The sequence below is a fragment of the Adiantum capillus-veneris genome, chromosome 1 (assembly GCF_014529385.1).
Source record: "Adiantum capillus-veneris isolate H3 chromosome 1, ASM1452938v2, whole genome shotgun sequence".
Lineage (NCBI taxonomy): Eukaryota > Viridiplantae > Streptophyta > Polypodiopsida > Polypodiales > Pteridaceae > Adiantum > Adiantum capillus-veneris.
Window position 1 is genome coordinate 181,454,900 of NC_140931.1, and position 26,881 is coordinate 181,481,780.

General features: G+C 41.9%; 1 protein-coding gene across 2 annotated transcripts in view; it reads right to left on the minus strand.

Moving 5' to 3' along the window:
* Positions 1-10,009, minus strand: part of LOC147466111 (uncharacterized) — an 89,832-nt gene extending 79,823 nt beyond the window's left edge. The window contains exons 1-4 of one of the 2 annotated variants that reach the window (XM_086523958.1): positions 9,739-10,009; positions 9,010-9,491; positions 8,842-8,914; positions 7,480-7,560 (exon numbers count right to left, since the gene is read on the minus strand). In XM_086523958.1, the coding sequence (XP_086380084.1) occupies positions 7,480-7,560; positions 8,842-8,914; positions 9,010-9,491; positions 9,739-9,813 (711 nt within the window). In that variant the 5' untranslated portion in view covers positions 9,814-10,009. The remainder of the gene's footprint in view (positions 1-7,479; positions 7,561-8,841; positions 8,915-9,009; positions 9,492-9,738) is intronic. The other variant, XM_086523965.1, reaches the window with a different exon arrangement.
* Positions 10,010-26,881: the final 16,872 nt, after the last annotated feature.

Genomic DNA, 26,881 nt, shown 5'->3' on the forward strand with positions numbered 1-26,881 from the left:
AGTTCAAGTACCGCACGACCCACACATCAGAGTGGGCCGGCGCTTAGTGTAGGTGCATATCCTCTGGTTGCACACAGCATGATCATAAGCATTCCCATCATAATCCGTCAAATTCCATCAGGGAAATTTTCCGGTGCATTTAGCCTATTTTACCTATTTTTGGCATTTTTCACTTATTAATTTAAGTGACTTTTGAACAAAAGTAGGTAGGGCAATTTGGGTAAGAAAATATATAAGCAAACCAAAGTTAGCACTAAATGGCAAAAGAGGCAACAGGAGCAAAGCTCAGTAGGCAACTTCTCAACAAGACCAAGCCTTGGTGGATTCCCTCCACGCAGCAGATCCCCCTTTCATTAGCGTTTTTGCAAAGCATCTCAGTCTGGAGTTTCCAGCATCCGCACCCTCACCAGCAAGTCCCAGCAGCAGATAGCGTTTTTGCATCAGATCTCCCAGCAGCATCCCACAGCACTTGGCGTTTTTGTCATCAGCATACCTAGAGTTTTTGGGAGCCCATGACTAGAGTTTTCAGCAAATACCACCCACAGCAATGCAGCGATTTTCAGCAATGAAGTAGTTGCAGATTCAGCCCATAAAGAAGTAGCAGATTCAGCCCAGAAAGACCTCAGTTTTCAGCCCTTAAGAATCCCTGTTTTCAGCCCTAAACCTGCAGATTTTCAGTGACAAAGACCCACAGAAACAACCCCCCAAATCAGCGTTTTTGGATTGTAGCAGATTTCAGCCCATGGCGTTTTTGGACAGCAGTAAAAAGATTGCAGATTTCAGCCCTTAGGTCGACCTCGTCATCACCGTCGTCATCGTCGACATAGCCTAGACTTGCATCAGTCTCATGCATATCGTTTGTACCAGTTTGTGCAATCATAAGTAGACCACTCTCGCCGACGAGAGTGGGGCCTTTGGAGGAGGGTTTTACGTCTCTGGTGTCGTATTCTCTTCTCTCTCTATCTCTCAGTCTCATACACGTGCACGCACAATGTCCATTCACTTTGTTTGTGATCATAGCATTCTCTCATTAAGAATGGAAGGCTCTCCCTTCCATAAGAACAAAAGGAACCTTGAGCACAGTTCGAAGCACTCATCTTGAGCAAAGCGTAAACATTCATTCCGGTGCACCTAATAGTCATCGTGATGAGCATGAGAGAGGCGAAGAAGAATTTTCCCCACCAGAAGGTTTTTCCGACCCTCCCCCTTCCCCATCTACGCCAAAGATTGCACCAGATCCTACGACGCTTTTCGACAAGAGGATGATGGACAAGAAGTTGGACCGAAAAGCAGAAATAGAGCATGAACACGAAGAAAAGATGGAAGCCATAGAGCGTCAATACACAGAAAGAGTGGCAGCCATACATCGCGAGAACAAAGCAAGACAAGCAGAATATGACCGCGAGACCAAAGCACGACAAGAGAAGAGTGATCAACACATGAAAGAGTTCTTGTGACTCTTTTCTATTGTGCAGGCGCAGTTCGTACAAGATCAAGAAAAGGAAACTCTCTCAGTCTCTTCTTCTCCAAAGCATGACACGCATGATTTGCATGATGATGATTTGAATGACAATGCTAAGCATGATGATTTGCATGATTATGAGAAGCATGATGATTTGGATGACAATGACAAGCATGATGATTTGCATAATCAAGATGTGTTGCAAATTCAATCAATCACGAAGAACCAATCTTGGCTCTCGAGTCGAGGTCCACAAAACCCCACACGAAGATTCGATCAAACAGAAAGAGCCGATCTTGGCTCTCGAGCCTCGGTCCAAGGAACCTCACAGGAAGTATTATGTGTTCGAATGATTCGTCAGCACCCATTGTTCGAGTGTTTCATTCGTGATCGTTTCCTGTATTTTAGTCAGCATGTTTATGTGATCCCTTTTTCTAGGCATGACATATTGTACATTGAGCATGTTTCACTCATGAATGAGCACGAATGTATGCGGATTGTTCATGAAAAACTGAAAAGTATGCATTCAAGGACGTCACATTCCATGTCTCTTCCTTGGCATGACACATTTGTAGCAAGAGCACATGAAAGTATGAGCACCAAGCATGGGCATTTCCGTTGTGAATTGCCACAGTTGATTGTTGTAGGTCAGAAGAGAGAGATTCGATCTCATTGTTTGCATGTGTGTGGTGAACGGTTTGGCACTCCATCTATTTGTTCATCTACATTGCATGCACAGTTGTTTAGGAAGACAAGATTTTTTCCAATCACTTTACATGGAATAGGTATGTTCATGGTTTTCTGTTGGAAATGGTTTCAGAAATTTTCAGCCATGGAGATTCTTGAAGGAGAAAGAAGCATGACACTCGACGAAGTTGAAGCATCGAAGGAGCCACAGAAGACTGTCTCGCTTTCAACGCGGCCCATAGAAGCAAGTGTTGCAGACCTTTATGAAGTTCAAGTACCGCACGACCCACACATCAGAGTTGGCCGGCGAAGAGTCCCTTCCAAGATTCCAGATGCTACTAGCGATCTCCCTCGACGCCATATAGTTCGGTACCAGTACCTCACTTTGAAAAGGAGGGGATGTCACGCGACACATCCAACCCTATGTGTTCGTGGACAAGCTACAGCATAACAAGGGTTCCGTCAGTCCAGTCAGTCTAGATTAAAAGTGATCTTGCACTTTTGTGAGTCTATTCGTAGACCGTGCATGCCTAGTCACTTAGTGTAGATGCATATCCTCTGGTTGCACACAGCATGATCATAAGCATTCCCATCAGAATCCATCAAAATCCTTCAGGGGAATTTTCCGGTGCATTTAGCCTATTTTCCCTATTTTTGACATCTTTTACTTATAATTTTTAAGTGACTTTTGCTAGAAAGTAGGTAGGTCAAATTGAGTAAGTTTGTATATTAGCAAACCTAGACTAGCACTAATGGGCAGAAGAGGCAGCAAGAGCACTCGCTCAACAGGTAACTTCTCAATTGAACCCCAAGCCTAGCGTTTTTGCTCCACAGCAACCACCTAGCGTTTTTGGACCAGATCAGCCAGCGATTTGCACTTGCAGATTCCAGCAACAGCAAAACATCAGATCAGCCTAGCGTTTTGCATTGGCAAGACAACCGGCAATAGATTTGCAGGTTTTCAACCCTAGCGTTTTTGCATCTGTGCATCCAACCCTAGCGTTTTGCAGATTCTCCATGACGGAACCTCAAGAATCATCAGCGTTTTCAGTTTTCAGTCCTTAGATACCGCAGAACCTTGCAGATCTCACCTTCCCGCAGTAGTTCCTCGCCACACGGTCAGTTTCCGCAAGGTTTACAGTTTCAGCCCGAAAAACGCAGATTTCAGCATCTGCGTTTTCAACGCGTCGTCGTCGCATCGTCGCCATCGACATCGTCACCGACATAGAGTCAAAATTCAGCAGATAAAGATTTGCAGATTTCAGCCCTTAGCATTTTCAGATTTCAGCCCGTCTCGTCGTCGACATCGTCGGCAAGTCCAAGCATTGTAGAGATTTGTGCAATCAATAGTAGACCGCTCTCGCCATAGAGAGTGGGGCCTTCGGAGGAGGGTTTTACAACGTCTCTGGTGTCGTATTCTCTTCTCTCTCTATCTCTCAGTCTCATACACTTGCACGCACAGTGTCCGTTCACTTTGTTTGTGATCATTGCACTCTCTCACTAAAGGAACGGAAGGCTCTCCCTCCCGTAAGTAAAAGGAATCCTTGAGCACAGTTCGGAGCACTCATCTTGAGCAAAGTTCAAACATTCATTCCGCTACACCAAACAGAGGAGGTGGTACTGGAGAACTAGTCCTGATAGATAGACTAAGATATGTGTGGTCAGCCCCAACGGGTCGTTGTGGTATAGTAAAAGAGCTAATGATATCCATAGCCTCTATGGAACCTAAAATGTAATCCACTGATATGTGTGGTCAGCCCCAACGGGTCGTGGTGGTATGGTAAAAGAGCTAATGATATCCATAGCCTCTATGGAACCTAAAATGTAATCCATTGTGATCTGCCCTTTCCTGCCACCTTGCCCCATCTTGCCTCCCTTCTGGAAGCAAGTTTATCCTCCTGATGTCGGCCAACGAGACATCCCGTTGTAAATCAAGAGGTGATGTGCTGATCCTAGTGCCAATAAATGTGACCCATATTTGGTGGAGTCACCCCCTCTATCCTCTGAGGTCCTCCCTAGCCCCACCTCCTCTGCCTCTATGGACTGTAGTATGGTGGGATCCTCGAAGTCGTACATCTCACATTGTCGGCTTTGTGTGCGGGCATTGAAATTACATACAAGTAGGATCTCTCCCAATGCCGCGTAGTGTAATATGTCCTCTGATAGAACCGAGAAAGGTGACTGTCTGTGGTCCCTCCTCCTCTTCCTCCACTCTCTCCTCTTTATCCTCTGAAGTCTCTGCCTCCACTGTATGCTCGTGTTGTATCTCTACATGCTCTGCAAAAAGCGACCCCCGCAGAGGGAAGTACCATAGTGCAACATAGATGGCCCTATCTGGGGCTAGCTGTATCCTCACCCACATGAAGAGGGACTCTATATCTCTGCTCACTACCATGACCCTGTCCTGTAGCTCTTTCCTCACTCGAAGAGCAGTCCCTCCCGACCCTCATGATGCTCACTGCCTCCTGGTGGATCGCCTGTACGTGGACTCCCAATGGTAACCATGAACATGTGGTAAACCTCTCTACGGACTCTCATGTGTCTCTGTCAACATAATGATGTCCCTCCCCTCCATCACCTCCTCTAGTCTTCCTGGCTGAGTTCATAAGCATCCATCACAATTCCATATCCCAAAAGCAATCTCATGTGGTGCCTCCTCCTTCATGGTTTCCATGGTCTCATAGGCTGCGAACCCCTATGCGACGGGCTTGCCATCCACGAAGATCCACCCATCCCTGTAAAATGCCTTTTTACCCTCCTTCCTTGCTTGTGTGATTTTGGGCATGCAAAGCCTTCTATGCTCCACTTGAGTCTTGGTGAGGTCCTCATCAATGTATATGCCCCCCCCCCCCCCCCAATCCTCTCAATGCAACCCTCTTCTTCAAAAGGGCAATTTTGTCCATTAGGTCCTTGAATTGTAACATGAGCACCCTCTTTTGAGGGTCTTTCCCTACTCTCTAGCTTTGGTGAATGGGGTTGTTGTGTACCCTAGCTTGGTGCACAACACTCTCCCATCACTCTCTAGTGATGCCCCATTCTCTTCTTTGATGCCACTCACCCACACATTGAGCATGCGGGCTTCCCTCATCATCTTCTCTTCAAGTGTGGCATGCATCCATAGCGTCTCCTCGTGTTGCTTCTCTTCTTTTACTTCCTTCTTGATTTTGCTACGAACACGTCCACCCAACCCTCTTTAGTAGCCTCCATGGCTTTAGTGAGTTCCTTAGTGATCTCTTCCTTGATGGCCACCTTGTCGATCTCTTGCATCTCCCCTTCTTCCTTGAGCTCTTTCGATGCGGCCACTTCTTCCTTCAAAGAGATAACCTCCTCCTTGAGTTTGGAATTCTCGAGCTCAAGGGTTTTGATTCGGGATTCGAGCTTCTCCATGGGGTCATTTTTGTTCTTCTCCAATGCTTCCACCTTCTTCAATAGCTTGTTCTCGATATGTGTGAGAAACGAGTCAGTCTTGGTCTTGTTTTCCTTACAGAGAGCTTAAAGACTTGCTTCGAGCTTCTTAAGTTTCTCCTCCGTTGAGGCCATTGAGGCCTCCGGCAATGGAGGGAAGAGAATGTGAAGTAATGTGATTGTGTTAGGACTGTGCAGGGGTGAAGTCGTGTGTGAACAGATGGTGAAGGAATGGAAATGCTAATGTGCGGGTGACGCAAACAGGGAAGATGCGGGGCAGCGCTGTGTAGAGCAGCAACGTCATGGCGGGCTGTTACAGCAGCAGCCAGCCATGGTGAGCAGCAGCAGTAGAGAGAGAGCAGCTCTTCAAGTGACGCGCGAGCAGCAGAAAGCGGTGGTGACGCAAGCTGCAGGCTGAGAGAGAGAGAGAGAGAGAGAGAGAGAGAAATGAAATGAAATGAAATGTTATATTAACGTCTTCAGAAGGCCAGAATGACCTATGAGACCAGAAAGTTACAATGTGGTGGATCTGATACAAAGTCAGAGCAACAAAAATGACAAAATAAAATGACAGAATAAAATGCTATGGAATCCGAGAGAGAGAGAGAGAGAGAGAGAGAGAGAGAGAGAGAGAGAGAGAAATGAAATGTTATATTAACGTCTTCAAAAGGCCAAAATGACCTATGAGACCAGAGCGTTACAATGTGGTGAATCTGATACAAAGTCAGAGTAACAAAATGAAATGACAAAATGATAAAATAAAAGTACTATGGGAACCTAAACTGGTCGGCGTGAACTAAGCAGCTAGCTGGGGTAGCTAAATCACAAGTCACAAGAAATCCAGCATCGGTCGCCGGCAAATCTCATCAATCTCCTCCGTGGAGAGCAGTCTGACCGGGCGTCATGCATGTCAGGCCAAAGTGATCCGAATCCTCTGCTGTAGCCTCCGTCGATGCTGCATAGTCCTCCGCATTTGTGGGCGTCTCAATCTCCCCAGCTCAATCGATCGATCGATCAGTGTACCTCTGGTGTGAGGCGGCAAGATCTGCTATGGTAGTAGCTCCTCTGGGTGTCCAGTGTCTGCTCTAAAGAAGTCTGTGATGCGTCTCTGAGACTGGCTAGCCTCTCCTCTCATCAGGTGCTCTATGTTTCTGCGCAGCTCGAGCAAAAACAAACCCGGGCATCTCTGATCCTCGTACCTCATGACTCTCGAAAGTGGTCCAAAGCCCTCTCTGAACAAGCGATGGAAGCGGCCTCGTATCTCGTAGTAGACGGGGCAGTGGCATGTGTAGTATAACTCTGTCTCAGGCTCCATGTCACACAGGGTGCATGTCCTGGCCTCTGCTGGCACCCCGCTGTATCTCCCAGTCTCGATCCGCACAGCTGGTGTGAAGATGTGCGTATCTAGCCAATAGCACACCGTATCCCATGAGACAAGTGGGTGTCCATGTATCTGGGCCTGCTTGCATTATTCAGTACATATTTGTGCTGTCAAGCATACTCCTCCACAACTTAACGAGCCATAATTAGCGACGCCATTAGCTTTTAGGCCAGTGCTCTGGGCACATGTGTGGTAGTACATCATTGGCATCTCTATCTACCTTGTTTCAGTTACACCTAGTGAAAAAACACATGGTAACTGTCCCCCCAATTTAGATAGGGTAGCTGTAATTAGCAGATCGTCTTTGAGGCCAAACAGATGCCGTTTGGCACGGATGGGATGACCCCCAGCCAGACAGCCTAACCACCGAAGCAAATTCAAGGATAAAACGTCCAGATGTGGCAAAAAAGGCACTCAACAGCAGACAAACTACATACCAAACTTTACTAACTTTGAGCAGGCACACCACTTGGCGAAAGCCTGATTAAATACATAACAGACAATAAGTTTTTCTGCACCATAACAAAGATTTGAGAAATCTTACTAAGTATCTTCTCTGAGCTGTGGGCTTTAGAGGTGCTGTAGCAAGCCCACCAAATATGGCCCCCTTCATATCTCCTACAACCTGACAATGAATTCAGTAAACCTTTGGCAAAGCAGTGGGCATCAAGATGCACCAACAAATTTGAACAACATGACATTGAAGGATTTAAACCTCAGTATAACAGAAACGTACACTGCCTCACTGCATGCAAAACAAATCAAAATAATTCAAGGCCTCTTTCATTAGGCCAATAGTTGGCCTTATATCACACAAGACCAAGCTGAACCCCAGTAAATGCTCAAAGTCAAAGTTAAGCTAAGCTACATGCAAAATTCAAAGTTTGAAGTCTGAAAATGATGACTGCCTTTGCTAGGCCAGTTTTGGATTTTTCTTTCAAGTGAATCCCTGAGCATCACCACACACAGTCTTTGCTTTTCTGCTCTACAAAGTTAAAAGATAGTGCATTATGCACCATCTATCTATTCCACACAAGAGCTCAAATAAGGTACATATACACCTTTTACAAGGTAGACCAGCGAGTTTCTTCTACTACTTTCTAGCAATACAAACCAGACGCTTGTTTTCTCTGCTTACAAAAACCTGTGTTGAACTTCTTCAGCAAATATACCTTCAGACGAGGATTACATGAACAAATGATTGAAGGCATCCATCTACCCCCTGTATGTCTCACTCCAGAATAGCTCAGAATGCTCAACTCTTACACATTACATGGGACAAACCTTTCTACAGTTGCAAGATCTGAATCACTAGCATAAACAATATTCTCCGATGCCATCCCAGCTTACGTGCTGCAACTGTAGCAGTGTGAGCTCAAACCTACGCATCTGAAGGTGCACAAGCAACTTCACCCCCAAAAGGTTATAAATCATAATATTATACAGTGCAGGTGCCCTTGACAGGTTACTTTATGAGCATCTTCTTTACAGCATGTTTAGAATTCCCATTCTGCTACAACAGACTCGGAACCCAAAGACCTTTTACGGCCAAGAATCAGTTTCACAGGAATCGAACAACTTGCCAAGAATCTAGCTCCACAATCCGAGAAAGTGAGCTACATGAAATCCAGGTTAAAGCATGTCTATAACTGTAGTAGTAGCCATTACTCTTCAATGAATAACTTACAACCTTTTGACATACATTCAAAACTTCTATCAGATAAATAATTTGAGCACAGATCGATCCATTTTACAAAAAAGTGAGTCAGCAGCCCACCACTAAACTCGTCCACAAGGCCGGGAAAAAACCATATTTCACTCACAAGACCAAGGCAACTCTGAAACACTGAATGTATAGAATGAAGTAAACAAAACAAGGGGCATGAAGTTCATGACGCGACTATACCAGTAAATAAGGTTCTGAAAGCAAAGAGCTTTTTTGATAGAGTGTTCGCATTGAAATTCCATGTCTAGCTGTACTGTCGATTAAAAGCAACAAATATAGTAAGCATTGGCTTTCTTTGCTGTACAACTGCAGATTGCCCCAACAGTTTTAAGAAATCAAAGTCCATACCTGTACAGCACGATCCATTGCCGATCCTTTGCAATCGTCGGCAATGCTGAGTAGAGGAATGCTCGAAAATCCTCAGAAAGAAGCACAGAATCTTCTGACATGGGTGGAAGCTTTAAAGGAGGTTGCAATGCTGAATTAAGTGCACATTCACTCAATTCACTCTGATTTGAAACAAGCTCCTTGCTTTCCCCAAACACTGGCAATTCCTTGCCAAATAGTTGTGTATATGAGTTTGTCTCTTGCTCTTCCCTATGACCATGGCTCTCCCTAATTTCTGCAGTGGCAATTAAATTACTGCCGCAAGGTGCTTCCTCAGGGCTCTGACTACACCTTGGGTACCTGGCATTGGAGCTCGATAGCAATGTCAAAAGAAAGGATGTCACCGACGACGTATCAGGTCTACATCCACCATTCAAGGAATCTGTCTTCGTATTTACAAAAGCGTAATGCCGAATTCCTTCAACTTTATCTCGAGGCCCCTCCTGAAAATGCAAATATGAGTAATAAATCATGCAATAATGGCTTCAACCTCATCAGAAACGACCCATTATTTGCAAAAGTTGAGGATTTAATTTCATAGAATGTAAACACTATCAGTGGATTTGATAGTCCAATGCAAATCTCCGGTAGAATGAAGAGCAAGCACTAACGCTTGATAATCACAGGCTGCAAAGGCGGGTTTATTGGGATCGTAAATTGATTGAAGCTCGTGAACAGGGGAGATTTTACCTTCTGGAAGGACTTCTCGGAAGACTGAGACAAGTAATGACCAACTTTGCCGACAATGTTGCTGGTCCAGCTCATGATCTGCGCAGAGAATCCGTTTCAAAGCGCCATGCCTGTAAACTGTGGAAGGATGCAGCCACTCTTCTTCTGCTTTCTCTGCTGGGAAAGTTACATTGTACTACATTTATATAGCACGGAACTGCTGAGACACTCGTCTGCTCCTGGGAGGCGACAAATCAGACGAGACTTTTGTTGGCAGGCCGCCCCCCCGCCCAATCTATTTGACACCCTCATTTTTTAGAGGGGATCTACGGTTGCATATGATTGTATATTGTGGGCCGTTCGATTCATTTGGAGAAAAAAAGAAAAAGAAGGGTGTGGTGGTAATCAACCTCGGAACCTCTCCCTCCCAATGCCTTTGCTTTACCACTACATTGGCGCACATTTTGAAAGGTATGGAGAATGATAGCATTATATTGTGTAGTCCTAGTTGTCCGTCATGATCTTAGTTCACACTAAGTTTACTTCGAGTTTACAACAAGAGTTTATATCTAGTTTGCATGCAAGTTCACAACGAGTTCCCATTTGTTCGAGTTTACATCTAGTTTACATTCGGGATGAACGGATGTGATCTTCGCCAAAAGACGACGCCGTTTTTCAGTCGTAGATCCCCTCTAAAAAATGAGGGTGTCAATTAGTGAGACGAGCCCCCCCCCCATCTCTCTCTCTCTCTCTCTCTCTCTCTCTCTCTCTCTCTCTCTCTCTGTGCTAGCAACTCTATATATCTTTCAATATTCTTACCATGATTTTTTGAGGGAGTTCTTGTGAAACTCGAGACATGAGGCATCCACTTCACCCAAAAAAAATTGATTTTGCAATCCTTAACAATAGAGATATAAAAGCCACTCCTAAGCGTGAGTTGCAATTAACAATAGATTCCAAGCAAGAATAGCGTCCTAGGAGTAGGAGCAGGAGCAAAGCAATTCCATGAGCAACCTTCAAGGAGAAATTAGGTTAGTGATTCCATGAGAAGTCTTCAAGGAGAAAGGTAAGCACCACTATTCAATTTGTGTGTGTGAGTGTGTGTCAAAGAGAGAGGAGAGAGAATGCATGGTTAGCTTAAGCTTTCTACAAAGAAATCATCTCAATGACTTCTTGCAAGGACTCTAATCAATTAAGCTCTGAAATAATCAAATTGTCCTTTTCTTTTTCTAGCGCATTAGCAACAACGAGGAACGCCAATTAATATCTAGATTCTAATTAGAAGGAGTTGAAATTGAAGATGGAGGAAGAGAATGATCGAGCAAGCTCGGTTTTAAGATTGTTATGCTAAGCATGCACCAACTCCGATCCTCGTAGATAGATGGCCTGCCATCATTGTTGCAAGCTCATGCTAGTGATGCTCTACTAGTTTTCCACAACAGATGTTGGGAGATGTTGGTGTTCAAAACATGCCACAACACATGGACATTGGGCTCGTTAATTGCTACAACAAGGGGTGAGAGATGACTTTGTTGGCGGTAGCAATCTAGAGCAACGGACTATGGCACTCAATGGCTAGGTAGGATGGAGGAGTGGACAAGGTGCCTTGGATTCCCTCTTGTAATGAGTACATAGGTTCTCTCCAACCAAGTGGGTGGGATGTAGCGAAAGATGAGGATGACCAAGGGCCAAGGATAAGCTTGAGCTATAAGCGCTTGTTTGCACAAGTGAAAGCTCAAATCCAAGTGTATTCTTATTAACGTTGTAGGAACAATCCCCAAGACCTCATAGGTATATCAATTTGGCCTTAAATTGAGAGTGAAATTATAGCTTGTCAAAACTATGAGTGAAAGAGAGAGAGAGAGAGAGAGAGAGAGAGAGAGAGAGAGAGATTTCTATTTGTATGTGTGTGTGACATGTAAGAGAGAGGGAAAAAAAAAGATCAACAACATTGTGTATTGAGTTACTTAATCTACCTATTGTTATGGTGCCTACACAATTATGAATGCCACAATGGTTTATCCACCATAGCTCTTACATGCCATATGGAAATAATGTTTCCTACAATCGTAAGAATGGAAGCTTAGGTATTTCCATTCTTAAAGCCATTTGCTATATGAAAATTATGTTTTCTACACTACTAAGAATGGAAGATTATATATTTCATTTAGAATGTGAAGGACAATAGCCTTCGTGCTCCCTTGTATAATCAGAGCACAACTTAGAATCGACATAATTTTTAACTACTTGAACATTGGTCTTCGATGAGAGGTCAGCTCTATCATTCAGAGTAGGTAGCATGCGTTGACCAGCTTTTGGTCTACTCTCAGGTTTCATTTTCAATGGGTTGCAATTATTGCTTGCACTTTGATTGGCACGTGTGAGCGCATATCTTGCTCCTTATAGAGATTATCATATTTACTTTGTTGCGGATACTACCTTTGTACGCTTTGTGGAGCCATCTTGCCTAGTACGGCAGTCCCAGCCATTTCTAAGACTTGGTATGGAAGGTAGCCATTTATGAGACTTGACTATAGTCAGGTCATTGCTTAGTGTTTTGTGAGGTCGTGCGTGAGGTTTGTTGAAGCCGAACACTGGGGGCCCAGTTACCCATTGCAAGGTGGATTAGGTTGTTAGAGATCCCCACTATCTTATCCTCGTCAAAGGCCACGTATAGAGAGGACTAGGTGCTTTCTCATCATGTTGGCAATCGTTTGTCAATTTGATAATGTGCACAAACAGTTTACTACTCTCGAGTTTATGCCTAGTGCTCAGAGAGCATTTCTATGCATTTTTTTGTCTATGCGTATTGCACTTTAACAATCATTTTGATGAGATCTTCTCCCAGATTCAAACAAGACTGGGCCAAAAAAAATCAAAATTTTGTGTTATAGGGACAGGGATGTTTATGACATTAAGAAGTTTGATGGGACAAACTTTGTGCTTGGAACGAGAAGATTCATGATGTCTTAGTGGAAAAGAAGCAAAAACTTCCCATTTCATATGCTACGAGGAATGAGGAGATGAATATGAATTAGTTTCAATGGGAAGAGCTTGATGAGATTTGTAGATCTATGATTAGATTGCATCTTGCCGAGTTAGTTTATTTCACTATTTTAGAGTGCTCTACGATGCATCAAGTATGGCTGAAGTTAAGCAACATATATGAGAGAAACTTTGCTAGCAACAAAGTGTTCTTGATGCGAAAGCTGTATAATCTTTGTATGAAAGAGTCAATTAGTGTTGCTAGCCATATCAATGAATTTGGAGTTTAGTTTGCCCGAATTCGTGCTCAACAAATGAAGATAGATGATGAGATGAAAACTATTCACTTTCTTTTCTCATTGCCACTTTCGTGGGATACATTTTGTATTGTTATTAGTAATCCTGCACCAAATGGTACACTAGTGAATAATGATATCACTAGTTCTCTTCTTTTAGAAGAAGTGCATCGTAAGACTATGGGTAGCTCTCATCAAGGGGAAGCTCACTATGTGCAAAAAGAAAGCAAACAAAGGAAAGGTCGTTCTTCGCAACATGAATTGGCAAATATGGAAAAAGCAATACATCTCGTGATAAATCAAAGTCTCATAGTAAAGGGCATTCATTGTCATTTCTATGAGAAGTATGGCCATATGAAGAAAGATTGTCATGCATGGAAATGTGAGAATTGCAAAAGAAAAGAAGTGACAATGATGCGAAAGAGGAAAAGAATAAAATTTCAATGAAGATCCAAGATCTCAATTTGGTCATTGTTTATGAGGATGCACGGGACATTAATTTGCTGACAGAGTCTACATATGTGTTTTATGATGCACGAGAGACTCTATGTTTACACAGTTCGTTGCCATCAAAATTGCTAGAGACATCCCTTAGAGCTTGTGCACGTGATGTATGTGGCCGGTATCGACTCAGTCTCTTAGTGGTGCATCTTATTTTGTGATGTTCATAGATGACGTAACACGAAAAGATTTGACTTATGCATCAAAGTCAAAGGATGAGACATTCTCTTGCTGTAAGAGGTTCTTGTCAAGTGTTGAAACTTAATCTAGTAAGAAGCTAAAGGCCTTACGTTAAGAGAATGGTGGAGAATACATCTCCAAAGAGTTTGCTTACTTCTATGCAAAGGGGAATTAAAGTGTGAGGTCACTATTCCTTATACCCTAGCTCAAAATGGTGTTACTGAGAGAGAATCATGTCTATGCTATCACACACAAAACTAACACAAGGTTTTTGGGTCGAAGCACTTTACAGAGCGATTTATTTGATCAATTCATCACCACATGCACCATTGCAATTTTGTGTGCCTGAGGAGTTATGGTCAGGATGTAAGTTGTCGTATGACAAACTCAGGACATTTGGCTATGATGCTTATGCACATGTACCTAGGAGCTTTGTGCAAAGCTAGCTCCAAAATCTAAAAAATGCATCTTTATTGGCTATGGATTGGATGGTCAATTTGGATATCATTTGTGGGATCCACAGAGCCGATCCATTCTCTGTAGCATTGATGTTGTCTTCGATGAGACAAAGATGCACACAGAGCCAGTAAAAGAGGTTGAATTTTGGATGGTTGCATTCTCTGATGCATCACCTCCTATGCAGACAGCTCAAGCGACTGTTGTTCTGCAAGTGAGTACACTAGATGATCAAGCTACTGAGTAGGCTAGCATTAGTCAACCAAGGATATTTTAGAGAGCCTCACATCCACCAGAGCGGTAAGTTCCTGGCGTGGATTTATGTTGCTAACAGATAGTGGTGAGCCTTCTTGTTATTACAAAGAGGCTATGGTAGCCAAGGATAAGAGTTAGTGGGAACTTGCAATGAAAAGCGAGTTGTCTAGCATCGAAAAGAACAAAACATTTGGTTCCATTTCCAAAAGGTAAGAAAGCATTGCCTTGTAAATGGGTCTACAAACGGAAGTTTGCATCCAATGTTGGGAAACACAAAGCTCGGTTAGTAGCTAAGGGATTCAACCAAGAGTATGGCATAGATTTTCATGAAATATTTTCTCTAGTGGTCAAAATGGTGACACTAAGATTGTTGCTTGGATAGTTTCTACAAAGGACCTGGAGCTAGCTCAAATGGGTGTAATAACAACTTTCTTACACGATCTCGATGAGGATATTTATATGAAGCAGCCTGAAGGGTTTGTGCAAAAAGGCAAGTAACATTTGGTGTGCACACTAAAGAAGAGTTTATATGGTCTAAAGCAAGCACTCAAATAGTGGTATCATAAATTTGATGCTTTTATGAAGTCCCAAGGATTTACAGATAGTATTGAGGATCCATGTCTTTACGTGAAAAGACTGCAAAATGGAAAGCTTATTGTGCTTATACTTTATGTGGTTGACATGCTCATTGCTGGTCATTCTAAAAAGGACATTTCCAGCCTAAAGCAAAAGCTACATATTCAGTTTCACATGAAATATTTGGGTGATGCCAATCATATTTTGGGTATGCGCATTACTCAAGATCGTAAGAACACATTGTTGTATGTGTCTCAAATAGAATATGTGCAGAAAGTGCTCGAGGGTTTCCATATGCAGAAGGGAAAGTCATTGAGTACTCCATTGCCTACATGTTTGAAACTCATCAAGAATAATGGACCAAATTTGTTAAGGAAAAAGCAGTGATGGCTAAGGTTCCTTATGCTTCAACTTGTGGCAGTCTCATGTATGCCATGGTGGCTACAAAACTTGACATTGTGTATCTAGTGGGAGTTGTCAGTAGGTATATTTCCAATCTTGGAAAGAAGCACGGAGATGATATCAACTTGATTCTTAGATACTCGACTGGCACAACAGATAAACAACTACGCTATGGTCGTGGAAAGTTATCCATTAGGGGATATGTTGACAAATTATGCAGGTTGTGTTGACAATCGTAAGTCAATGACTGGCTTGATCAATGCTTTTGCTGGTTCTGTTATTTTTTAGAGATCCATTCTTCAAGACTTTATGTCAATTTCCACTATAGAGGTAGAATATGTTGCTTTGACTAAAGCATGCAAAGAAGCTATATAGATTACTCGTCTAGTAGGAGATTTTGGACTAGAATAGAATATATCAGTTCTTCATTGTGACAGTCAGAGTGTTATTGCCTTGGCTAAGGATCCAATATTTCATGCAAGAACAGAACACATTGATGTGCATTATCACTTTATTCGTGATTTCTTGGCAAACAAGCAGCTTGACTTGGTGAAGATACATACATTAGAGAACGCAGTGGATGCACTCACTAAGAATCTAATCTCTCCAACAATCACTTTCAACATTGTTGTGTCAATTGATGGGCATTGGGTGAAGATGCGGTATTCTTCATTAACTTCATAGGTTGTATAGTATTACGGTCTCCCGCATTGGCCATCAAGTGGGAGAATGTTGGGTTCCTAACCATGTAGGCCGGGGGCTCCTGTCACCCATCACTAACTTATGTCCACTGACCTTTAATTATGTAGATACAATGTATGATCCCCACACACAAACTAATGCACCATTGTGTGCTAGTGAGAAGAAGAGGGTTGCTCTCCCTTGCCATATCCGTGTGAACTGTTCTCTCTCTCTCTCTCTCTCTCTCTCTCTCTCTCTCTCTCTCTCTCTCTCTCTCTCTCTCTCTCTCTCTCTCTCTCTCTCTTTTTCTTTGTGTGGCTTGCACGTATCCACCGACTCCACTCTTTCACTTCCCTTTACAAAGCCACGGCTTCTCTTCAAATTCAATCACCTATGCCTCCATGTGTCTGCATAAGCTTCATCTTTGTAATTCCATCTATTGAAGTGCATGAATTACTAGAGATGCTTTCCAAGAGCACATATAGGAAGCTTTGTGTTGTTCTTTTCTAGGATAAGCACACACATACGACCTATGCTTACATACTGAAGGCTTGTTGCAAATTGCAAGAAGCTAACAATGTTTTGGTCAACGTGTATGCCAGCTGTTTTGATTACATGATATGACACATCACAAACCTCATGGGATTCACTCCCTATAGAAAAGGTATTGCCACCTACAAAGAAATAGACCCCTAATTAGTCTTTATAAGATAATTGTGATCCCTTTTCGTACACTCTTTTTATTTTTAATTAGAACAAAAATATATCTCTATTTTAGATATGAGGTTTCTATATGAATTAATCTAATGAATGAGGTTTTTATACAAATTACTATAATCTTTGTGGAAAATAATTAGCTAAAAATTTAAAAATCACGTTCGAGAAACCATTTAGCTTCTTCTGGTCACAATGGGGCTTGCTAGCTCCATAAAAGAAGAACATGAGCAAGCATTCACGACAAACAACTTTGATAAGAATGTCCATAGGCCTTTGTATTATGCATCCCATATACATTTGAGCTATATCTTACATAAAAAAGTCATCAAAGAAAGGAAAAATAAAAAAATTTGTGATTCAAATCATGTAAAACTAAACTCAACTCTTAAGGTAAGTGTACAATTTTGATGGCATATAATGGAGCAATGTACGTATTGAAAATGCAATGACAAGTAACTAACACCCCGACACTTAAGTTTGGAAGGGAGGGAGGTCTTGTAGGAAAAATGGATAAACAAGAGACGACAAGTGTTGAAACTAAATCACTAATTTATGATGGAGGGGGGTATTGGAAGGGATGGAGGTATTGTAGGGAAAACGCATAAACAAGAGATGGAATGTTTTGAAACTAAATCACTAATTTATGATGAAATTGATACAAATCATAAAGAGGATGGTGGAGGATAGGAGAGGTGAAGCTAGCTTTTATGTGTCTACAGTTGGATTCAATATATACAAGAGTAGAGCTAGATAGCCTCTCATGATAGGCCGCATATCTAAATATGCAAAGATTGATAACCAATGGGTTTAGCTCTATCTTATTTGGTAGAATCATTCAATTAGAAGTGACTTGAGGGATGCCTATGCTAACAATTCCCCCCTTCATCTTATAAGTGAGCCAAATCTATGGGATGACCATTGAAGAAGCGGGAAAATCTCTCAAGAAGAGGTTTTAAGTGGTAGCAGTAGGTTATAAAAAGTTGAAAGGTTCAAAGATGGTCTCTGACATGGCTCAGAGGGAATCTTGCATGGCTCAGAGTCTAAACAAAGATGGCGGCTCAAAGGCAGTGAATCCATGGCGCGAAGGTTGGAAAGCACGTGACCTTCCTTAGTGATATTTATCCCCCCTCAAGGTAAGTACCATAATGACAAGTTTATTAGGATACAATACATCAAGTGATCTTCACACATAGCGAATGATATGGCCAATGTCCAAAACGCTTTACAAATAAATGTATTTTTACATGGTCAAAAGAGACCTTGCGGTGGGAAAAAAACTTTTAAGTTATTCATGCAAATGAAAAAGATGAAAAATTTGCATAGGGAAAGTCTTAGTTATATATTAGCATACTCAATAATGCTACTTCCTATGTTGTAAGCTCTCGAGCTTCTCCTTCATCTTCTCCATCTTCATGTGCATTAGTAGGGTTCGAGAACATGGGCAATGTTACAACTTATGTCCTCAGATTGGGGTGATTCTTGGTGATCATTTTGCTGGACAACATAACCTTCAGGTGTGAGCTCTTTGAGCACAATATTGTCAAGATTCTAATTGGAACTCATTTTGGCCTCTATTTCCACTACGAGACGTACTACATAGGCAATTCCCTTTGTGTAGGTTTTTCAACATTGCAAATTTTTGAAAAATGTGAGAGCTTTCTACTCTTCAATGGGTTGTGCTATATGGTTTAGGTTGGCTTTGTGGAGTGTTTGCATCAAGTGCAATCACTAGCCATGGCTAACAATGATGCTTTTCACATGTTGTCTCTTCAAAACAAACTGGATGGTGACAACTACCCACTTTGGGCCTACATGATACAATATTTCCTTGTTGCAAAGGACGTTTGGAACATTGTGTGTGGTTATGATGTAAAACAAGGTTCCACGGATATAGGTTTTGTGGATGATGGTGTAGGTTTTAGCATTTCTACTACTATAGTTGTTGCCTACAGCCAAGCACGCGCATTGGGATGCTAAGGATGTGCAAGCTCGTGCATTGATTGCGCTTTCTATTAAGCATTCCATTACTCCACACATTTGATCAACACGAATTGCAAAACAAGCAGGGAATAGACTGGCATAGCCAAGCGGTCGCATCAAAGCATGAGCTACATTGCATATTTTATCATACACCAGGGTGCATAACTATTGATGGATAATAAGTTTATCATGAGTATAGCCTAGATACCTTTCAGCAAGTGTGTGGGTTCATCTGTGGATCGACACCAGAGCTTAAGAAGCATGTTGAAACAAAATATCCCAAGAAGCTTGAGAAGGCCATAGTGCAAACGCATATACACAATGATCCCAATGAAAAAGCATTGCATAACACTCACGTGTCTACACCACACATGCAAATGCATGAACACAACATGGGCATAATAATAGAATCATACAGTAGTTGCATATGATGCATCCAAGAAGCCCAAGGGGCCCAGGGGCCTCGTTTTTAATGGAGAGTTTCAAAAGGCTAAGAAGGAAAAGTTAAGTTTTACATATTTAGGGAGTGTACACGGCAAAAAGTATCGTCCCAAGGAAAAATCTGTTGTCCAAGGTAAGGAAAAAGCGGTACACATGATGTAACATTGTCTCTTGAGTCTCCTATCATTTTCCAATGTAGAAGTAACACACACCAAAGCGGTGCACGAGTGTTGTATCATGGCCTCAATGTGGCAGCCAACCTTTGGGAGTTGGTGCGTATGCATGGGTTTATCCAAGGTCACAAGGTGTTGGTAGGTGATGGTGCTTCCCACAATTTCATTAACTATAAGTTAGTGAAACAAATCAATTTGCCCCAGACTCCCAGTTCCCATCGTTACAATTATTTTGCTTCAAAATGTAGATGTACAATGTGCACCTTTCACATTATTTAAGTGGAGCCCTTTGTAATATACAAACCATTTGTGATTATAAGTATATAATAGATAACAAAATTTTATATTAACAATAAAAATTACATGTGATTGTAGGCACGTATATAAACTTACTCTCCCTCATCCCCCCTTAACTTAGCAGGCCTTCGTGTTTCCTCACCTTGTTTTATGAAAGCATTGAAATGTTCTTTTGCTCCAATGTGTTTCAATTTGGAGTGAAACACGGATTCCTTGCCAATGCAAGAGCACTTTGACTATCACAATATATCACTGGAGTCTCATCAATGCCAAGATTTCTGACCAAGCGAGATAACCATACAACCTCTTTACTTGCATCCGATAATGCAATGTACTCTGCTTCTATAGTGGAAGACAACGTACAATCTTGAAGACATGACCTCCAAGATACTGCTCCTCCAGCAAATATGAAGCTAGATGTCGATATCTTATTGTCGACACAACCCGCATAGTCTACATCCGCATAACCCATGATGGATGCATCACTGTTTTTGAAGCGTAAACACCTGTCGACCGTACCTTTGAGGTACCTAAGAATGTGCTTCACTGCTTCCCAATGCTTGATGCGAGGATTTGCCATACATCAGCTCACCACTCCCACTGCGAAAGCAATGTCTGGTCTTGTGGCCACCATAGCATACATGAGACTGCCCACTGTCAAAGAATATGGTACCTTAGCCATTTCTGCTCGCTCAACATCAGATTTGGGTGCATCTTCCTTGTTGAGTTTCAAGAATTCCTACATTGGGGTACTCAATGCTTTCCCCCCCTGCATATCGTAACGCTACAAAGCTTTCTCAATGTATGTTTCCTAAGATAACTCAAGAATCGATGTTTGCGATCTCTTTTGATTCGCATGCCAAGAAAGTGTGTAGCATCCCCCAAATTTTCATTGCAAAATTGTCGCTAAGTGTTTTCTTCAAGTTGGCAATCTTCGCAATCGATTTCCCAGCTATAAGCATGTCATCAACATACAGAACTAGAATGATCATCGAGCCATCATCTAGCTTTCTTCTGTACAAACAGTGATCCTCTTCGCTCCTTTTATACCCTTGAGACCTCATACATGCATCAAATTTATGATACCACTGCCTTGAACCATGCTTTAAGCCATAAAGTGCTTTTTTAAGCTTACATACCAGCTCCTCACGAGATGCGTTCTCCTGAACAAACCCTTCAGACTGCTGCTACATGTAAACATCCTCATCGAGATCCCCGTGAAGAAATGATGTCTTCACATCCATTTGGACAAGTTCCATGTTCTCAATCGCTACAAGACCAAGTACGGTTCTAAGCATTGTCATCTTGGTCATAGGCGAGAAGATTTCATCAAAATCGACTCCCTTTTGCTGTTTGAACCCTTTGGCTACAAGTCTAGCCTTGTACTTTGGATTTGGATCACATGAGGTAAATTTCTTCTTGTAAACCCATTTGCAAGGTAAAGCTTTGCATCATTTGGCAGTTCTACCAAGTCCCAAGTGTCATTAACCAGAATCAAGTTATACTCAAATTCCATAGCTTGCTCCCACTTCACCACATCATCCGTCATCATGGCTTCTTGGTAGCAGCTTGGCTCACCGCAATCGGTCAACATGATGTAATCAAGACCTGGCTCGAAACGCGCATGTGGACGAGAGACTCTAGTAGACCATCTCACTCCTTGATCATTGATATTCGCTCCCCTTGGAGCATTGCTAGTGGAAGGTACATCACTAGCCCGCTGAGTTGATTTTATTGTCTCTGAGGCAACATCCTCAAAAGTGAGTCTCTGAACCTCTATTTCCTTGATAGGTTGTTTATGCATCTTCGACTCATTGAAGATAACATCTGAACTACGGATGACTCGACGAGATTTTGGGTTCTAGAGAGGATATCCCATCTCTCCATCTGCACCATATCCAATGAAAATACATTTTTGTGACTTTGGGTCTAACTTTTGTCGAAGTTGTTTAGACACATGAGTATAATATCCACAACCAAAAACACGTAGATGGTCATAGTGGGGCTTACGTTTAGACCATAACTCTTCTGGAATCTCATAATTCAATGGCGTACTAGGCGAACGATTTATAATGTGCACTGTGGTTAAGACGGCTTGTGCACAAAATCCTTGTGTGAGATTTGCCATAGAAAGCATGGTTGTGACTCTTTTCAGAATCGTACGATTCATGCGCTCAACAACTCCATTCTGAGCTGGTGTGTATGGTGCAATAAACTACCTTTAATCCCCCTTTTAGCACAAAAATTGTCAAACTCCTTGGAGGCATACTCTCCACCGTTATCAGTCAGCACCTCTTGAGTTTCTTGCCGGATTGATTCTCAATGAGTGCCAAAAAAATTTGCAGCACAGGAAGAACTTGATCCTTATGTTTCAAAGGATATGCCCATACCTTTCCAGTAGAGTCATCTATGAATGTCACAAAATAGTTGGGCCCTCCTAGAGATTTGGTTGACATAGGACCACAAACATCACTATGTACTAAATCTAGAGGTTCAACTTGCTTTTGACCCAATGGTAAGTGATGGACCTAGTCTGTTTGCCATAGATACAATGTTCACAAACAGGAAAGTCAACATAAGACAAGACATGTAAGTAGCTAAAACGAGTCAGAGTTCTCATTCCTTTTTGGCTAATATGACCTAGCCGGCAATGCCACAACTTAGTAGACGACAGCTCGACTATAGATATGTAATCATTACCAACATTTGACACATGCATGGAATACAAGGTACCATGATTATGATCTCTAAGTACAAAAAGATTACCTTTGCGTACTAGCCACGAACCATTGCCAAATGTGGTGTTGTAGCCCAAATCATCAAGCTGACCAACAGAAAACAAGCTTTTGGTCAACTTGGGCACATGTTCTACATTACATAAAGTAAAGTGCGTGCCATTCCTTAGATGCAATTTGACATTTCCGACACCCTCAATGTCTAGTTCATAAGCATCACCAAGTCTCACTTTGCCACAAGAGTGAGAATAAGTAGAGAACCACTCTCTATGTGGTGTCACATGGAAACTCGCACCAGAATCTACTATCTGTGCATACTGCGCATCTTCTGTAACAAGAGCCTCGACAGGTAGATCTGCTGTGAAGACTAATAGGTCAGAGGTAATTGGCATAACAACCGCTGGAAGAGTCTATACAATAGGAGCATTTGAAGACTCTAGCACATTGATCTCTTTTAACTTTGCTTTGCCCTTGTTTGAATCATCAGACATTGAACTGTCACCGAATTGTTTATCCTTCTTGCTTTGCTGCCATTTCCTGCAATCCTTCTTCACATACCCTTTTTTATGGCAGTGATAGCACTTGAAATTACGCATAGAACCCCAAGACTTACTGCATGAGCCCCCATGTTCCTTGCTTTTGGCACGACTTTGAGTGTGACCCCTATGTCTATCACTAGCAACATACACATCACCATCTCGAGAGATCTCCTGCGAATCTCCTCAGTAAACAGACTCCCAAGGATGTCATTGTACACAAGACTAGTACCACGTGTTGAGTTGCTAATTGCAGTACAGAACGTATCCCAAGACGAGGGTAAACTGCATAGCAAGAAGATACATTTGATTTTCTCATCAAAGACCAAACCGTGAGTGATCAACTGAGTGAAAATGATATTGAACTCATTAATGTGAGTAGAAATAGTGCCCTCTTCCTTCATACGAAGGTCAAACACCTTCTTCATCAAGAAAACCTTATTAGTGGCACTTTTGTTATCATAATTGGAACACAACTTATCCCATACATCTCTAGCAGTCCTTTCTCCAACTATAGTAAAGTACACAGATTCAGCCAAATGCAAATGGAGGGTAGATTTGGCCTTAGCATGAGTCTCTCCAACTCAACATCTGTATTCTGCCCTCTGGGGGCTTAATAATAGGATCCAACTGGCCTTTTAGTATGAGAACATCTTGAATCTTCTCTTTCCAGATAGCAAAATTCATCCCATTAAATTTTTGGATATTGTAAATATCCTTTTCACCGCTAGATGACATGGCTGCAAGCTAAAGATAATATGGTGATAAACACTGGTAATTCTGGAAAAATTCGGCAGAATTTTCCCCAAAAAACTGACAGAATCTCAATCCAAAACTGTCACAAGAGATTAGTAACACATAAAAAGTAATGCTCTCAGAGCATAAGACAAACGCATCAACCACTAACTGTGCATAAAAAAAGTCAAAAGCTGACCCAAGACTGCCAACAGGGCGTCAAATGCACCTAGCCCTCTCTATAAATGTCCTATGGCGAGGCCACAAAAAAGGGGTACTCCAGCAACCTGTATCATTGAAAGGATCTCAACATTCGAGAATCCCCCAGCTCAAGAAAACTTCACGCTATCGACCCTCACAAAATGTTATGCAAACAAAAAACCAACCCAGTCTCAGAAAGGGCCTCCGAACCGAGTCTCAGAAACGGTCAGGACTGCCAGAAACAAGCCAAATCGGCTCCACAAAAGATACATATGGTAGTTTTCGCAACTCAACGTACATCCACTGTCAACAATACTGCAAGGTGTAGTATACACACTCAAACATGAACATGAGGTAGTTGGGTAAAGAGCAAACAACTGTGAAATATGAATAAGCTAATTCTGGAAGATGCCACACATAGACAATGGATGAGCAACATCAAGAGGGAAGCGCCAAACAAAATGTGCAAACAGTAAACAAATTCCTGTGGGGAGTAAACCGCTCTCAAAAGAGATCAAGCACTATCAGAAGTGCCAAAACAATGCATATGTACATCAAGTACTCCCACTGAAATCTATGTTGACGCAAAACACTGCAACCTGTAAGAAACCTGGATGTCCTATATGTATGCAAGAACTTGTGAGGAGATGGATGCCTAAAAGACCCGAGACAATGTCGATGCCGAAAAATGCTCCTAATTAGTCCATAAACACCGTCTCAATATCACGTAATAGCCATAAAACGGCTATATACAATCCCAAAATAGTCTCTGAACAACTTGTACTTGTGTCCTGTACCTAAACTTATAGCAAAAGTGGAGTTGAAAAATACTTCTAAAGCGTAGCTCGGAAGCTTTCGGCTGCACAAACAACTTTGGAAGGGGAGTAAAACTTCAGGACGCTTGGTGGAAATGCTCTCGGAACGTTGAATTTACCGATGCCGAAATTGGAAACCTGTTTGCACTTTTAAAAGCGCACGCACGGACGTGAAAACGACAAGCACAGACCTTGCTCTGATACCAGTTGAAGGTACCGCGGGAAGCGTGTGTGAGTGCAAGCACGAGAGAGAGAGAGAGAGAGAGAGAGAGAGAGAGAGAGAGAGAGAGAGAGAGAGAGAGAGAGAGAGAGAGAGAGACCTGCTATTGGGTGGAGCGCACAACAACGTTATCCCGTTGCAGCTCCTTATTACAGTTGTATTAAAGAATAAGTGTATATATGGTTAAGTTAGTAGATGGGTTAGTAATAAGAGGGATGTCCGGCCAGTTGGCATGAATCTCAACACCCTTAACTTAGCAGGCCTTCGTACCTCCTCACCTTGTTTATGTAAATTGTAGCTTTTTATACTTATACAATTGTTCTTTCTTTAGTATATGAGTTTTTAAGTAATGTGAAAGGGATGCCATTTTAATTGGCCTTCTCAAAAATGCATGAAAGAACAAGGAATTAAAGATTGAATTCCTAGGAATTTGATCCCATGATGTGAAGTATAGGCTCATTGAAATTTTTTCTTAATATTTTAGTTTGTGAAAGAAATCCTTTTATTTAAGGACTCATAAAGGTCCATTTCTTTATTATTTCCCATGTTTATTAACCTACCTTTTCTTATGAAAGCATTCAAATATTCTTTTATTTTAATTTGTGAATGGGTCCTTTTATTTTAATGTTTTTAATTTACTTTCTTTTCATTTTATTTTGTTTTAGAATTCCAATATGACTCTTTCACCTTGTTGTTTAAGTGGGGTCCTTAAGAACATATACGGCATTTGTGATTATGTGTCTATAATGGCCAATACAATTCTACATTAAAACACAACAAAAATGACATTTGATTGTAGGTACTTATTAAGACATACTTCTCATAACTCTCAACCCCCCTTAACTTCAATAGGTTTTCATGACTCTATTAACTTTGGTCATCCTCGTTATTATTATTGAGCTATGGGTCGGGCTTGTTGGCTCCACACATGTATTCATGGGTGATCGCCGATAATAGGCGCACGCCACATTTAGTAGAGAGAGAGAGAGAGAGAGAGAGAGAGAGAGAGAGAGAGAGAGAGAGAGAGAGAGAGAGAGAGAGAGAGAGCATACTAATTGTCAGCCAAGTATGGGCGCCCAAGTGTGGTTGGGACAACTCACATAAGGGCTTGTAACCCTAACTCTTATCTTGCTTGCTTTCTTTCTCTGCAGTGTAGACTCTTGTTGTGTGTGTGTTTGAGAGTGTGTGTGTGGGAGTGGACCTTACGGCAGCGGCAAGGCGGTTGAGCGGCGGCGGCGGCGGGCTCTCTCTTCACGGCGGTGCAAGATGCCTGCAACGACAGAATAACAAAGGTGAGTGACACATTGTTGCATTCTTGAGCTTTCCCACACACGGGTTGCGTGTTTGCAGCCTTAATGGCTCACACACAATGCACAACAAGTCCCCTGCGACACGACATTTTTGGCGCCGCTGCCAGGGAGGCGCTATGTGTTTAGCTTGCGACGCAAGTGTTTATTGTCCTTTTTGTAGTTTTTCCAAATTTTGATGCTTTCCACAGATCTGTTGTTTGATTGAGGAAAGGTTAGGTTTAGGGTTAGGGTTAGATTTGTTGTATTTGCATCAGAGTTTTGCACTTTCTCCAATTTTTTGTGTTTTACAATAATTTTTGTAATATTCTGCACTGTCTGTATTTCCAGCATTGTTCAAAATGTGAAATCTGCTTCATCTATAATTTACTCTACGGGCTGCAATCTCTGTATAAAATCTCCAATTTGTTGATTTTTCAAAAAATTGGAGTTTTTTTAAAATAAAAAACAAAAAACAAAAAGAAAAAACAAAAATAAAAAAGTAATCCAAAAACAAAAATAAAGTTAAAAAACAGCGCATTAAAAGGAAGGATCGGGATCATTCCCCAAGCCCAAGAATAGGCCCAAGCCTCGGTCCTCAGTCTTATGATATAGTATAGAATCAATACTATATATATAGTCTACTCTCCCAAGAGGAATGAGAGCATGTAGGATTTAGGCTCCACCCTTTCCTTC